At 68.3% G+C, this 15,108-nt stretch overlaps 1 protein-coding gene across 4 annotated transcripts in view; it reads left to right on the forward strand.

Moving 5' to 3' along the window:
* Positions 1-1,376: 1,376 nt before the first annotated feature.
* The window catches only part of sin3b (SIN3 transcription regulator family member B), a 456,678-nt gene continuing 442,946 nt past the window's right edge, over positions 1,377-15,108 (forward strand). For 2 of the 4 annotated variants that reach the window (XM_072482402.1, XM_072482403.1), the window contains exons 1-2: positions 1,433-1,453; positions 12,641-13,136. In XM_072482402.1, the coding sequence (XP_072338503.1) occupies positions 13,104-13,136 (33 nt within the window). In that variant the 5' untranslated portion in view covers positions 1,433-1,453; positions 12,641-13,103. Of the gene's footprint in view, positions 1,454-12,640; positions 13,137-15,108 lie in introns of all 4 variants that reach the window. The other 2 variants (XM_072482404.1, XM_072482405.1) reach the window with 2 other exon arrangements.

The raw sequence follows: 15,108 nt of genomic DNA on the forward strand, positions 1-15,108 counted from the left end.
CTCTGACAGTGCAGCACTCCCTCAGTACTGACGCTCGGACAGTGCAGCACTCCCTCAGTACTGACGCTCGGACAGTGCAGCACTACCTCAGCACTGACCCCCTGACAGTGCAGCACTCCCTCAGTACTGACCCTCTGACAGTGCAGCACTCCCGCAGTACTGACCCTCTGACAGTGCAGCACTCCCTCAGTACTGACCCTCTGACAGTGCAGCAGTCCCTCAGTACTGACCCTGTGACAGTGAAGCACTCCCTCAGTACTGACCATCTGACAGTGCAGCACTCCCTCAGTACTGACCATCTGACAGTGCAGGACTCCCTCAGTACTGACCCTGTGACAGTGAAGCACTCCCTCAGTACTGACCCTCTGACAGGGCAGCGCTCACTCAGTACTGACCCTCTGACAGTGCAGGACTCCCTCAGCACTGACCCTCTGACAGTGCAGCACTCCCTCAGTACTGACCCTCTGACAGTGCAGCACTCCCTCAGTACTGACCCTCTGACAGTGCAGCACTCCCTCAGTACTGACCCTCTGACAGTGCAGCACTCCCTCAGTACTGACGCTCGGACAGTGCAGCACTCCCTCAGTACTGACGCTCGGACAGTGCAGCACTACCTCAGCACTGACCCCCTGACAGTGCAGCACTCCCTCAGTACTGACCCTCTGACAGTGCAGCACTCCCGCAGTACTGACCCTCTGACAGTGCAGCACTCCCTCAGTACTGACCCTCTGACAGTGCAGCAGTCCCTCAGTACTGACCCTGTGACAGTGAAGCACTCCCTCAGTACTGACCATCTGACAGTGCAGCACTCCCTCAGTACTGGCCCTCTGACAGTGCAGCGCTCCCTCAGTACTGACCCTCTGACAGTGCAGCATTCCCTCAGTACTGACCCTCTGACAGTGCAGCACTCACTCAGTACTGACCCTCTAACAGTGCAGCACTCCCTCAGTACTGACCCTCTGACAGTGCAGCACTCCCTCAGTACTGACCCTCTGACCGTGCAGCACTCCCTCAGTACTGACCCTCTGACAGTGCAGGACTCCCTCAGTACTGACCCTGTGACAGTGAAGCACTCCCTCAGTACTGACCCTCTGACAGTGCAGGACTCCCTCAGTAGAGTAACGAGAATTTCGGACTGCATTTTGTTCTGAATTCCCGGTAGTGTAAGAGTTCAGATGGAGATTTATTCTTTCTGTGAGCCCCGCTCCAGTTGCTGATCCCAGGCTGGGGCCTGGCGGTTCAGCCCCGCGGCCTGTGCCCGGAACCTCGAAGCAGGATCGCGGGCCCGCCCGGACCATTACAGAGAGACACCCGCCGATCCTGCGCTCCGATTGGCTGACAGGAGGCGACGGCCCCGGGAATGGGTTTCACCAACGGACCGGAAGCGAGGAACCGCCGGGGGCGCGGAGCCGGAACCGAGAGACGAGGCGCGGGGCCCGGGCCGGAGCCGCGGGTGAGACAGAGACCGGGGGGCGGTGACGGGGGCTTGGCGCCGACCCTGCGCCTCAACTCGATGTGGGAAACGGAGAGCGGTTGATATCCCCCCCGACACCCCCCCCTCACTGCCCGAACCCCCCCCCCCTCACTGCCCGAACCCCCCCCCCCCCTTCACTGCCCGAACCCCCCCCCCCTCACTGCCCGAACCCCCCCCCCCCTCACTGCCCGAACCCCCCCCCCCCTCACTGCCCGAACCCCCCCCCCCCTCACTGCCCGAACCCCCCCCCCCTCACTGCCCGAACCCCCCCCCCCCTCACTGCCCGAACCCCCCCCCCCTCACTGCCCGAACCCCCCCCCCCCTCACTGCCCGAACCCCCCCCCCCCTCACTGCCCGAACCCCCCCCCCCTCACTGCCCGAACCGCCCCCCCCCCCTCACTGCCCGAACCCCCCCCCCTCACTGCCCGAACCCCCCCCCCCTCACTGCCCGAACCCCCCCCCCCTCACTGCCCGAACCCCCCCCCCTCACTGCCCGAACCCCCCCCCCCTCACTGCCCGAACCCCCCCCCCCTCACTGCCCGAACCCCCCCCCCCTCACTGCCCGAACCCCCCCTCTCTGCCCGAACCCCCCCTCTCTGCCCGAACCCCCCCCTCTCTGCCCGAACCCCCCCCTCTCTGCCCGAACCCCCCCCTCTCTGCCCGAACCCCCCCCTCTCTGCCCGAACCCCCCCCTCTCTGCCCGAACCCCCCCCCTCTCTGCCCGAACCCCCCCCTCTCTGCCCGAACCCCCCCCCTCTCTGCCCGAACCCCCCCCTCTCTGCCCGAACCCCCCCCCTCTCTGCACGAACCCCCCCCCCTCTCTGCACGAACCCCCCCCCCTCTCTGCCCGAACCCCCCCCCCTCTCTGCCCGAACCCCCCCCCCTCTCTGCCCGAACCCCCCCCCTCTCTGCCCAAACCCCCCCCCTCTCTGCCCGAACCCCCCCCCTCTCTGCCCGAACCCCCCCCTCTCTGCCCGAACCCCCCCCTCTCTGCCCGAACCCCCCCCTCTCTGCCCGAACCCCCCCCTCTCTGCCCGAACCCCCCCCTCTCTGCCCGAACCCCCCCTCTCTGCCCGAACCCCCCCCCCTCCCCGAACCCCCCCCCCCTCTCTGCCCGAACCCCCCCCCCCCTCTCTGCCCGAACCCCCCCCCCCTCTCTGCCCGAACCCCCCCCCACTCTCTGCCCGAACCCCCCCCCCACCTCTCTGCCCGAACCCCCCCACCTCTCTGCCCGAACCCCCCCACCTCTCTGCCCGAACCCCCCTTCTGCCCGAACCCCCCTTCTGCCCGAACCCCCCTTCTGCCCGAACCCCCCGTCTGCCCGAACCCCCCTTCTGCCCGAACCCCCCTTCTGCCCGAACCCCCCATCAGCCCGACCCCCCCCATCAGCCCGAACCCCCCCTCCCCCCCTCTCCCCGACCCCCCCCTCTCCCCGACCCCCCCCCTCTCCCCGACCCCCCCTCTCTCCCCGACCCCCCCTCTCCCCGACCCCCCCTTCTGCCCGACCCCCCCTTCTGCCCGAACCCCCCTTCTGCCCGAACCCCCCTTCTGCCCGAACCCCCTTCTGCCCGAACCCCCCTTCTGCCCGAACCCCCCTTCTGCCCGAACCCCCCATCAGCCCGACCCCCCCCATCAGCCCGAACTCCCCCTTCTCCCCGACCCCCCCCTCTCCCCGACCCCCCCCTCTCCCCGACCCCCCCCCTCTCCCCGACCCCCCCTCTGCCCGAAACCCCCCTCTGCCCGAAACCCCCCTCTGCCCGAAACCCCCCTCTGCCCGAACCCCCCCTCTGCCCGAACCCCCCCCTCTCTGCCCGAACCCCCCCCTCTCTGCCCGAACCCCCCCCTCTCTGCCCGAACCCCCCCCTCTCTGCCCGAACCCCCCCCTCTCTGCCCGAACCCCCCCCTCTCTGCCCGAACCCCCCCCTCTCTGCCCGAACCCCCCCTCTCTGCCCGAACCCCCCCCTCTCTGCCCGAACCCCCCCCTCTCTGCCCGAACCCCCCCCTCTCTGCCCGAACCCCCCCCTCTCTGCCCGAACCCCCCCCTCTCTGCCCGAACCCCCCCCTCTCTGCCCGAACCCCCCCCCCTCTCTGCACGAACCCCCCCCCTCTCTGCCCGAACCCCCCCCTCTCTGCCCGAACCCCCCCCTCTCTGCCCGAACCCCCCCCTCTCTGCCCGAACCCCCCCCTCTCTGCCCGAACCCCCCCCTCTCTGCCCGAACCCCCCCCTCTCTGCCCGAACCCCCCCCTCTCTGCCCGAACCCCCCCTCTCTGCCCGAACCCCCCCCTCTCTGCCCGAACCCCCCCTCTCTGCCCGAACCCCCCCTCTCTGCCCGAACCCCCCCCTGCCCGAACCCCCCCCCTCTCTGCCCGAACCCCCCCCCTCTCTGCCCGAACCCCCCCCACTCTCTGCCCGAACCCCACCCACCTCTCTGCCCGAACCCCCCCCACCTCTCTGCCCGAACCCCCCCACCTCTCTGCCCGAACCCCCCTTCTGCCCGAACCCCCCTTCTGCCCGAACCCCCCTTCTGCCCGAACCCCCCATCAGCCCGACCCCCCCCATCAGCCCGAACCCCCCCTCCCCCCTCTCCCCGACCCCCCCTCTCCCCGACCCCCCCCTCTCCCCGACCCCCCCCTCTCCCCGACCCCCCCTCTCCCCGAACCCCCCTTCTGCCCGAACCCCCCTTCTGCCCGAACCCCCCTTCTGCCCGAACCCCCCTTCTGCCCGAACCCCCCTTCTGCCCGAACCCCCCTTCTGCCCGAACCCCCCTTCTGCCCGAACCCCCCTTCTGCCCGAACCCCCCTTCTGCCCGAACCCCCCTTCTGCCCGAACCCCCCTTCTGCCCGAACCCCCCTTCTGCCCGAACCCCCCCATCAGCCCGAACCCCCCCTTCTCCCCGACCCCCCCTCTCCCCGACCCCCCCCTCCCCGACCCCCCCCTCTCCCCGACCCCCCCCCTCTCCCCGACCCCCCCTCTCCCCGACCCCCCCCCTCTCCCCGACCCCCCTCTCCCCGACCCCCCCTCTGCCCGAACCCCCCCTCTGCCCGAACCCCCCCTCTGCCCGAACCCCCCCTCTGCCCGAACCCCCCCTCTGCCCGAACCCCCCCTCTGCCCGAACCCCCCCTCTGCCCGAACCCCCCGTTGCCCGAACCCCCCCTCTGCCCGAACCCCCCCTCTGCCCGAACCCCCCTCTGCCCGAACCCCCCCTCTGCCCGAACCCCCCCTCTGCCCGAACCCCCCCTCTCTGCCCGAACCCCCCCCTCTCTGCCCGAACCCCCCCCTCTCTGCCCGAACCCCCCCTCTCTGCCCGAACCCCCCCCTCTCTGCCCGAACCCCCCCTCTCTGCCCGAACCCCCCCTCTCTGCCCGAACCCCCCCTTTCTGCCCGAACCCCCCCCCTGCCCGAACCCCCCCCCTCTCTGCCCGAACCCCCCCCCACTCTCTGCCCGAACCCCCCCCACCTCTCTGCCCGAACCCCCCCACCTCTCTGCCCGAACCCCCCCACCTCTCTGCCCGAACCCCCCTTCTGCCCGAACCCCCCTTCTGCCCGAACCCCCCTTCTGCCCGAACCCCCCTTCTGCCCGAACCCCCCATCAGCCCGACCCCCCCCATCAGCCCGAACCCCCCCTCCCCCCTCTCCCCGACCCCCCCTCTCCCCGACCCCCCCCTCTCCCCGACCCCCCTCTCCCCGAACCCCCCTTCTGCCCGAACCCCCCTTCTGCCCGAACCCCCCTTCTGCCCGAACCCCCCTTCTGCCCGAACCCCCCTTCTGCCCGAACCCCCCTTCTGCCCGAACCCCCCCATCAGCCCGAACCCCCCCTTCTCCCCGACCCCCCCTCTCCCCGACCCCCCCCTCCCCGACCCCCCCCCCTCTCCCCGACCCCCCCCCCTCTCCCCGACCCCCCCTCTCCCCGACCCCCCCCCTCTCCCCGACCCCCCTCTCCCCGACCCCCCTCTCCCCGACCCCCCCTCTGCCCGAACCCCCCCCTCTGCCCGAACCCCCCCCTCTGCCCGAACCCCCCCTCTGCCCGAACCCCCCTCTGCCCGAACCCCCCCTCTGCCCGAACCCCCCCTCTGCCCGAACCCCCCGTTGCCCGAACCCCCCCGTTGCCCGAACCCCCCCTCTGCCCGAACCCCCCCTCTGCCCGAACCCCCCCTCTGCCCGAACCCCCCCTCTGCCCGAACCCCCCCTCTGCCCGAACCCCCCCTCTGCCCGAACCCCCCCTCTGCCCGAACCCCCCCTCTGCCCGAACCCCCCCTCTGCCCGAACCCCCCCTCTGCCCGAACCCCCCCTCTGCCCGAACCCCCCCTCTGCCCGAACCCCCCCTCTGCCCGAACCCCCCCTCTGCCCGAACCCCCCCTCTGCCCGAACCCCCCCTCTGCCCGAACCCCCCCTCTGCCCGAACCCCCCCTCTGCCCGAACCCCCCCTCTGCCCGAACCCCCCCTCTGCCCGAACCCCCCCTCTGCCCGAACCCCCCCTCTGCCCGAACCCCCCCTCTGCCCGAACCCCCCCTCTGCCCGAACCCCCCCTCTGCCCGAACCCCCCCTCTGCCCGAACCCCCCCTCTGCCCGAACCCCCCCTCTGCCCGAACCCCCCCTCTGCCCGAACCCCCCCTCTGCCCGAACCCCCCCCTCTGCCCGAACCCCCCCTCTGCCCGAACCCCCCCTCTGCCCGAACCCCCCCTCTGCCCGAACCCCCCCTCTGCCCGAACCCCCCCTCTGCCCGAACCCCCCCTCTGCCCGAACCCCCCCTCTGCCCGAACCCCCCCTCTGCCCGAACCCCCCCTCTGCCCGAACCCCCCCCTCTGCCCGAACCCCCCCTCTGCCCGAACCCCCCCTCTGCCCGAACCCCCCCTCTGCCCGAACCCCCCCTCTGCCCGAACCCCCCCTCTGCCCGAACCCCCCCCTCTGCCCGAACCCCCCCCTCTGCCCGAACCCCCCCCTCTGCCCGAACCCCCCCTCTGCCCGAACCCCCCCTCTGCCCGAACCCCCCCTCTGCCCGAACCCCCCCTCTGCCCGAACCCCCCCCTCTGCCCGAACCCCCCCTCTGCCCGAACCCCCCCCTCTGCCCGAACCCCCCCTCTGCCCGAACCCCCCCTCTGCCCGAACCCCCCCCTCTGCCCGAACCCCCCCTCTGCCCGAACCCCCCCTCTGCCCGAACCCCCCCTCTGCCCGAACCCCCCCTCTGCCCGAACCCCCCCCTCTGCCCGAACCCCCCCTCTGCCCGAACCCCCCCTCTGCCCGAACCCCCCCTCTGCCCCGAACCCCCCCCTCTGCCCGAACCCCCCCTCTGCCCGAACCCCCCCTCTGCCCGAACCCCCCCTCTGCCCGAACCCCCCCTCTGCCCGAACCCCCCCTCTGCCCGAACCCCCCCTCTGCCCGAACCCCCCCTCTGCCCGAACCCCCCCTCTGCCCGAACCCCCCCTCTGCCCGAACCCCCCCTCTGCCCGAACCCCCCCCTCTGCCCGAACCCCCCCTCTGCCCGAACCCCCCCTCTGCCCGAACCCCCCCTCTGCCCGAACCCCCCCTCTGCCCGAACCCCCCCTCTGCCCGAACCCCCCCTCTGCCCGAAACCCCCTCTGCCGACCCCCCCCTCTGCCCGAACCCCCCCTCTGCCGAACCCCCCCTCTGCCCGAACCCCCCCCTCTGCCCGAACCCCCCCTCTGCCCGAACCCCCCCTCTGCCCGAACCCCCCCTCTGCCCGAACCCCCCCTCTGCCCGAACCCCCCCTCTGCCCGAACCCCCCCTCTGCCCGAACCCCCCCTCTGCCCGAACCCCCCCTCTGCCCGAACCCCCCCTCTGCCCGAACCCCCCCCTCTGCCCGAACCCCCCCTCTGCCCGAACCCCCCCTCTGCCCGAACCCCCCCTCTGCCCGAACCCCCCCTCTGCCCGAACCCCCCCTCTGCCCGAACCCCCCCTCTGCCCGAACCCCCCCTCTGCCCGAACCCCCCCTCTGCCCGAACCCCCCCTCTGCCCGAACCCCCCCTCTGCCCGAACCCCCCCTCTGCCCGAACCCCCCCCTCTGCCCGAACCCCCCCTCTGCCCGAACCCCCCCCTCTGCCCGAACCCCCCTCTGCCCGAACCCCCCCTCTGCCCGAACCCCCCCTCTGCCCGAACCCCCCCCTCTGCCCGAAACCCCCCCTCTGCCCGAACCCCCCCTCTGCCCGAACCCCCCCTCTGCCCGAACCCCCCCTCTGCCCGAACCCCCCCTCTGCCCGAACCCCCCCTCTGCCCGAACCCCCCCTCTGCCCGAACCCCCCCTCTGCCCGAACCCCCCCCTCTGCCCGAACCCCCCCTCTGCCCGAACCCCCCCCTCTGCCCGAACCCCCCCTCTGCCCGAACCCCCCCCTCTGCCCGAACCCCCCCTCTGCCCGAACCCCCCCCTCTGCCCGAACCCCCCCCTCTGCCCGAACCCCCCCTCTGCCCGAACCCCCCCTCTCACTGGAACGAAGGAGGTTGAGGGGCGACCTGATAGAGGTATACAAAATTATGAGGGGCATAGACAGAGTGGATAGTCAGAGGCTTTTCCCCAGGGTAGAGGGGTCAATTACTAGGGGGCATAGGTTTAAGGTGAGAGGGGCAAGGTTTAGAGTAGATGTACGAGGCAAGTTTTTTACGCAGAGGGTAGTGGGTGCCTGGAACTCACTACCGGAGGTGGTAGTGGAGGCAGGGACGATAGGGACATTTAAGGGGCATCTTGACAAATATATGAATAGGATGGGAATAGAAGGATACGGACCCAGGAAGTGTAGAAGATTGTAGTTTAGTCGGGCAGTATGGTCGGCACGGGCTTGGAGGGCCGAAGGGCCTGTTCCTGTGCTGTACATTTCTTTGTTCTTTGTTCTTGTTCTGCCCGAACCCCCCCCTCTGCCCGAACCCCCCCTCTGCCCGAACCCCCCCCTCTGCCCGAACCCCCCCTCTGCCCGAACCCCCCCTCTGCCCGAACCCCCCCTCTGCCCGAACCCCCCCTCTGCCCGAACCCCCCCTCTGCCCGAACCCCCCCTCTGCCCGAACCCCCCCTCTGCCCGAACCCCCCCCTCTGCCCGAACCCCCCCCTCTGCCCGAACCCCCCCCTCTGCCCGAACCCCCCCTCTGCCCGAACCCCCCCCTCTGCCCGAACCCCCCCCCTCTGCCCGAACCCCCCCCTCTGCCCGAACCCCCCCCTCTGCCCGAACCCCCCCCTCTGCCCGAACCCCCCCATCAGCCCGAACCCCCCATCAGCCCGAACCCCCCCTCCCCCCCTCTGCCCGACACCCCCCTCTGCCCGACACCCCCCCTCTGCCCGACACCCCCCTCTGCCCGACACCCCCCTCTGCCCGACACCCCCCCTCTGCCCGACACCCCCCCTCTGCCCGACACCCCCCCTCTGCCCGACACCCCCCCTCTGCCCGACACCCCCCCTCTGCCCGACACCCCCCCTCTGCCCGACACCCCCCCCTCTGCCCGACACCCCCCCCCTCTGCCCGACACCCCCCCTCTGCCCGACACCCCCCCCTCTGCCCGACACCCCCCTCTGCCCGACACCCCCCCTCTGCCCGACACCCCCCCTCTGCCCGACACCCCCCCTCTGCCCGACACCCCCCCTCTGCCCGACACCCCCCCCTCTGCCCGACACCCCCCCTCTGCCCGACACCCCCCCTCTGCCCGACACCCCCCCCTCTGCCCGACACCCCCCCTCTGCCCGACACCCCCCCTCTGCCCGACACCCCCCCTCTGCCCGACACCCCCCCTCTGCCCGACACCCCCCCTCTGCCCGACACCCCCCTCTGCCCGACACCCCCCTCTGCCCGACACCCCCCTCTGCCCGACACCCCCCTCTGCCCGACACCCCCCTCTGCCCGACACCCCCCTCTGCCCGACACCCCCCTCTGCCCGACACCCCCCCTCTGCCCGACACCCCCCTCTGCCCGACACCCCCCTCTGCCCGACACCCCCCTCTGCCCGACACCCCCCTCTGCCCGACACCCCCCTCTGCCCGACACCCCCCTCTGCCCGACACCCCCCTCTGCCCGACACCCCCCCTCTGCCCGACACCCCCCCTCTGCCCGACACCCCCCCTCTGCCCGACACCCCCCCTCTGCCCCGACACCCCCCCTCTGCCCGACACCCCCCCTCTGCCCGACACCCCCCCTCTGCCCGACACCCCCCCTCTGCCCGACACCCCCCCTCTGCCCGACACCCCCTCCCCTCTGCCCGACACCCCCCCTCTGCCCGACACCCCCCTCTGCCCGACACCCCCCCTCTGCCCGACACCCCCCCTCTGCCCGACACCCCCCCCTCTGCCCGACACCCCCCCTCTGCCCGACAGCCCCCCTCTGCCCGACACCCCCCTCTGCCCGACACCCCCCCCGGCCCGCCTCCCCCCCCGACCCGCCTCCCCCCCCCCCCCGTCCCGCCTCCACCCCCCGCTCCCCCCCCCCCGACCCGCCTCCCCCCCCGACCCGCCTCCCCCCCGACCGCCTCCCCCCCCGACCCGCCTCCCCCCCCGACCCGCCTCCCCCCCGACCCGCCTCCCCCCCCGACCCGCCTCCCCCCCCCGACCCGCCTCCCCCCCGACCCGCCTCCCCCCCCGACCCGCCTCCCCCCCCGACCCGCCTCCCCCCCCGACCCGCCTCCCCCCCCGACCCGCCTCCCCCCCCGACCCGCCTCCCCCCCCGACCCGCCTCCCCCCCCGACCCGCCTCCCCCCCCCGACCCGCCTCCCCCCCCGACCCGCCTCCCCCCCCGACCCGCCTCCCCCCCCCGACCCGCCTCCCCCCCGACCCGCCTCCCCCCCCGACCCGCCTCCCCCCCCCGACCCGCCTCCCCCCCCGACCCGCCTCCCCCCCCGACCCGCCTCCCCCCCCCGACCCGCCTCCCCCCCCGACCCGCCTCCCCCCCCGACCCGCCCTCCCCCCGACCCGCCTCCCCCCCCCGACCCGCCTCCCCCCCCCGACCCGCCTCCCCCCCCCGACCTGCCTCCCCCCCCGACCCGCCTCCCCCCCCGACCCGCCTCCCCCCCCGACCCGCCTCCCCCCCGACCCGCCGCACCCCTCCCCCTCCCCCTCCCCCCGCCCCCGCCTCTCCCCCCCCGCCCCCGCCTCTCCCCCCCCCACCCCCCGCCTCTCCCCCCCCACCCCCCGCCTCTCCCTCCCCCCCCGCCACTCCCCCCCCCCCCTCCCCCCCAGCCTCTCTCCTCCCCACCCCCAGCCTCTCCCCCCTCCCCCCGCCTCTCCCCCCTCCCCCCGCCTCTTCCCCCCCTCCCCCCCGCCTCTCTCCCCCCTCCCCCCGCCTCTCTCCTCCCCACCCCCCGCCTCTCTCCTCCCCACCCCCCGCCTCTCTCCTCCCCCACCCCCCGCCTCCCCCCCACCCCCCGCCTCCCCACCCCCCGCCTCCCCACCCCCCGCCTCCCCACCCCCCGCCTCCCCACCCCCCGCCTCCCCACCCCCGCCTCCCCACCCCCGCCTCCCCACCCCCGCCTCCCCACCCCCGCCTCCCCACCCCCGCCTCCCCACCCCCGCCTCCCCACCCCCGCCTCCCCACCCCCGCCTCCCCACCCCCGCCTCCCCACCCCCGCCTCCCCACCCCCGCCTCCCCACCCCCGCCTCCCCACCCCCGCCTCCCCACCCCCGCCTCCCCACCCCCGCCTCCCCACCCCCCGCCTCCCCAACCCCCGCCTCCCCACCCCCCGCCTCCCCACCCCCCGCCTCCCCACCCCCCGCCTCCCCACCCCCCGCCTCCCACCCCCCTCCTCCCCACCCCCCTCCTCCCCACCCCCCTCCTCCCCACCCCCCGCCTCCCCACCCCCCGCCTCCCCACCCCCCGCCTCCCCACCCCCCGCCTCCCCACCCCCCGCCTCCCCACCCCGCCTCCCCACCCCGCCTCCCCACCCCCCGCCTCCCCACCCCCCGCCTCCCCACCCCCCGCCTCCCCACCCCCCGCCTCCCCACCCCCCGCCTCCCCACCCCCCGCCTCCCCACCCCCCGCCTCCCCACCCCCCGCCTCCCCACCCCCCGCCTCCCCACCCCCCGCCTCCCCACCCCCCGCCTCCCCACCCCCCGCCTCCCCACCCCCCGCCTCCCCACCCCCGCCTCCCCACCCCCCGCCTCCCCACCCCCGCCTCCCCACCCCCCGCCCCCCCCCACTCCCCGCCCCCCCCCACTCCCCATCACTCTGCCGCCCCACCCACTCCAGCGCCCGCCCTCCACAACCCCCCGCTTGCCTGCCCTCTGCTCCCCCCGCCATTTGCTCCCCCATCCGCTCCCATCCCCATGCTCGCCGTCTTATCCCCCCCCCCCGCTTGCTATTCTCCCCCCCTCCCCCCGGGGGCAGTGGGGTGGGGGGGGGGGGGGGGGGGGGCGGGTGCGGGATGGCGGAGAGCGGTAGTGTATGAAGTTCAGTGCCAGTGTAATGCCAGGTATGTCGGCCGTACGACCCAGTGACTGGGTGAACCTATTAAACAGTAGGGCCTTTCTGCTGTTTGCAATAGGTAGTGTACTGACCGTACTTAACCAACTTGTTCTTTCAAAACTCAGAGCAAAATGTTTTGAGTTAGATATGATTCCACAGTTGGAAAGCATGCGTTGAGCACTCCTGACTGTGCTAAAAGTTACACTAACAGCCAATTTAAGATGATCAGTCAGACTCGTAATATACACTTACTAGAAGCTGCATATATTCAGATATAGGGAGCTGTATCTGCAAGCTAAAGGAGTACGTTCAGACATTGCATCTTTTTTGAATAAACAAAAGCATGGGGGACATTAGTTCCTTCGTGCATTCGCCATGGCAACATTTTTCTTTTTAAAAATAAATTTAGTGTACCCAATTCATTTTTTCCAATTAAGGGGCAATTTTGCGTGGCCAATCCACCTAGCTTGCACATTTTTTGGGTTGTGGGGGTGAAACCCACGCAGACACGGGGAGAATGTGCAAACTCCACATGGACAGTGACCCAGAGCCGGGATCGAACTTGGGACCTCAGCGCCGTGAGGCCGCAGGGCTAACCCACTGCGCCACCGTGCTGCACGCCATGGCAACATCTTGACCAATCAGAGCTGATTTCGCCAACAAATCAAGTACCCTTTTCTCCTGCAGTATAAATTGTTGTTCCCTTTGAAATTTGCTATTCTTGCGTCTGTCCTGATGAGTTCAAGACGAAAAGCTTCAACAACATGTCTCTCTTTGCAGCAATTGGATTACAGAGAGGGAGAGTTGTATATCGTCAGCCTCATTCTCGCATCCTGACCTATCTTGGTCCAATGGCAAGGCGAGTCTAGATGGCTGGAGATGGATTCAGTGGGTAATCTGGATGTCTTGTGTGACTTGTCAAGATCTACACGTTCCACAACACGGTACTAACCCTCCTTCAAGATTGTTGGACCTGAGATTGGCCTCATCTTCCCAGACCGCCGTAATCAGTCTTCGCATGCCTGGGTGGACAAATTCCTAAGTCGTTGAGGGTAGGCGACCCGGTAGCGGCCCTCACCTGGCTTGGCCTGTGTCAGTTGTAGTCATTGTAAAAGGCTGGCCGTTACTCAGCGCCACAGGTGAGAGGTGGATGAAGGTGAGGACCAATACAGGATGAGCTACTCCAAAGAGTGCAGTGAGATGACCCGTGAGTTGCGGCTCCTCCTTCCCTCCCAGGTTTAGGATGGCAATGGAAAAGAACAAAGAACAGTCCAGTGTAAGAATAATTAATTGGTGGAAAGTCAACTTCAATGGGGTAAGAGTGGATCTGGGCTGAATGAATGGGAGCCAAAGGTTCGCAAGAAAAACGGTAGCTGAACAATGGGCTACCTTCGAAGTAGAGATCGTTCAGTCACAGTCGAAGTATATTTCCTCAAAATAGAAAGTCAGGGCAAACAAAATCCGAGCTCCCTGGATAAAGAAATAGATAGAGATTAAGATAAGGAGGAAAATGTGTTTTTGTGACAGGTGTTAGGTAGAAAATACACTTAAGAACTCGGCTGAATACCGAAGGTTCCGAGTGGAGGTGAAAAAATAAGAGAAGCAAAGAGGGAGTGTGAAAAGAGACTGACAGCTAGCATAAAAGGAAATCAAAAAGGCATCTATCGGCATATAAATAGTAAAAGGAGCTGCAGGGCTGATGAAGGACCATGTATCTGTCTTTACGAAGGAAGGAGATGCTGCCCAGGGAATGGTGAAAGGGGAGGTAGTTCAAATACTAGAAGGATTGGGGGCGACACAGTGGTTAGCACTGCTGCCTCACAGCACCAGGGACCCAGTTTCATTTCCGGCCTTGGGTGACTGTAGACTTTGCACGTTCTCTCCATGTCTGCGTGGGTTTCCTCCGGGTGCTCCGGTTTCCTCCCACAGTCCAAAGATGTGCAGGTTAGGTGGATAGGCCATGATAAAATTGCCCCTTAGTGTCCGAAGATGTGCAGGTTAGGTGGGCTTGTGGGGATAGGGTGGGGGAATGGGCCGAGGTAAGGGTGCTCTTTCAGAGGGTCGATGCAGGTTAGGTGGGCCGAATGGGCCCCTTCTGCACTGTGGGGATTCTATGGATTTAAAATTGATAAGGGGGAGGTATTGGATAGGCTGTCTGTACTTAAAGTGGATAAGGCACTGGGACTGGGTGAGATGCATTCAAAGATACTGAGGGAAGTGAGAGTGGAAATTACGGAGGCATTGGCCATAACTTTTCAGCCTTCCTTAGACCCGAAGTGGTGCCAGGAGAATTGCAAATGTTAAACCCTTGTTCAAAAAGCCTGGAAAAATAAACCCAGCAACTACAGGCCAGCCAGTTTAACTTCAGTGGTGGGGGAAATTTCTAGAAACAATAATTTGGGACAAAATTAATAGACACAAGGAGAAATGTTGGTTAATTAAGGAACGTCAGCATGGCTTTCGTAAGGGAAAACTATTTAATTAACTTGCTGGAGGTTCTGATGAGGTGACAGGGAATTGATCAGGGGAATGCTGTTGATGTGGTGGGCTTCCAAAAGGCACTTGATACAGCAAAGCACAGCAGACTTGTGAACAAAGTTGGAATAAAAGGGACAGTAAGTAGCAACATGGGTGTGGAGCTGGCTGAGTGACGGGAAACAAACTCGTAGTTAATGAAACAGGACGCTGGATAACCTCAGCAGGTCTGCCATAATCTAGAAGGAAAGAAACAGCGTCAACTTTTTGAGTTTTTCCAGTGTCCTCTGTTCTTTTTTCCGATTCCAGTATCCACGGTGTTTTACTTATTTTAGTGGTTAACGGATGTTTTTCAGATTGGGGGAAGTTTTGGAGTGGAGTTCTGCAGGGGTCAGCTTGTGACCCTTGCTCTTCCTGATATGTATTAATGACCTAGACCTTGGTGTACAGGGAACAATTTCAAAATTTGTGGATAATATAAAACTTGTGTGCATTTGAACTGTGAAGATAACAGTGTAGAACTTCAAAGAAGCTGGTGGAATGAGTAGAGTGGTGGAAAGATGTGAAGTGATTCATTTTGGTAGGACGGACATGGAGAGAGAATATAAAATAAAGGATACAATCCTAAAGGGGATACAGGAGCAGAGGGATCTTGTTGTATATGTACCTAAGTCATTGAAGGTGGCAGGATCGATGGAGTGAGTGGTTAATAAAGCATATAGTATCCTAGCTTTTATTAATGGGGCACAGAGTACAAGCGCAAGGAGGTTATG

This window comes from Scyliorhinus torazame, chromosome 18 (genome assembly GCF_047496885.1).
Source record: "Scyliorhinus torazame isolate Kashiwa2021f chromosome 18, sScyTor2.1, whole genome shotgun sequence".
NCBI lineage: Eukaryota > Metazoa > Chordata > Chondrichthyes > Carcharhiniformes > Scyliorhinidae > Scyliorhinus > Scyliorhinus torazame.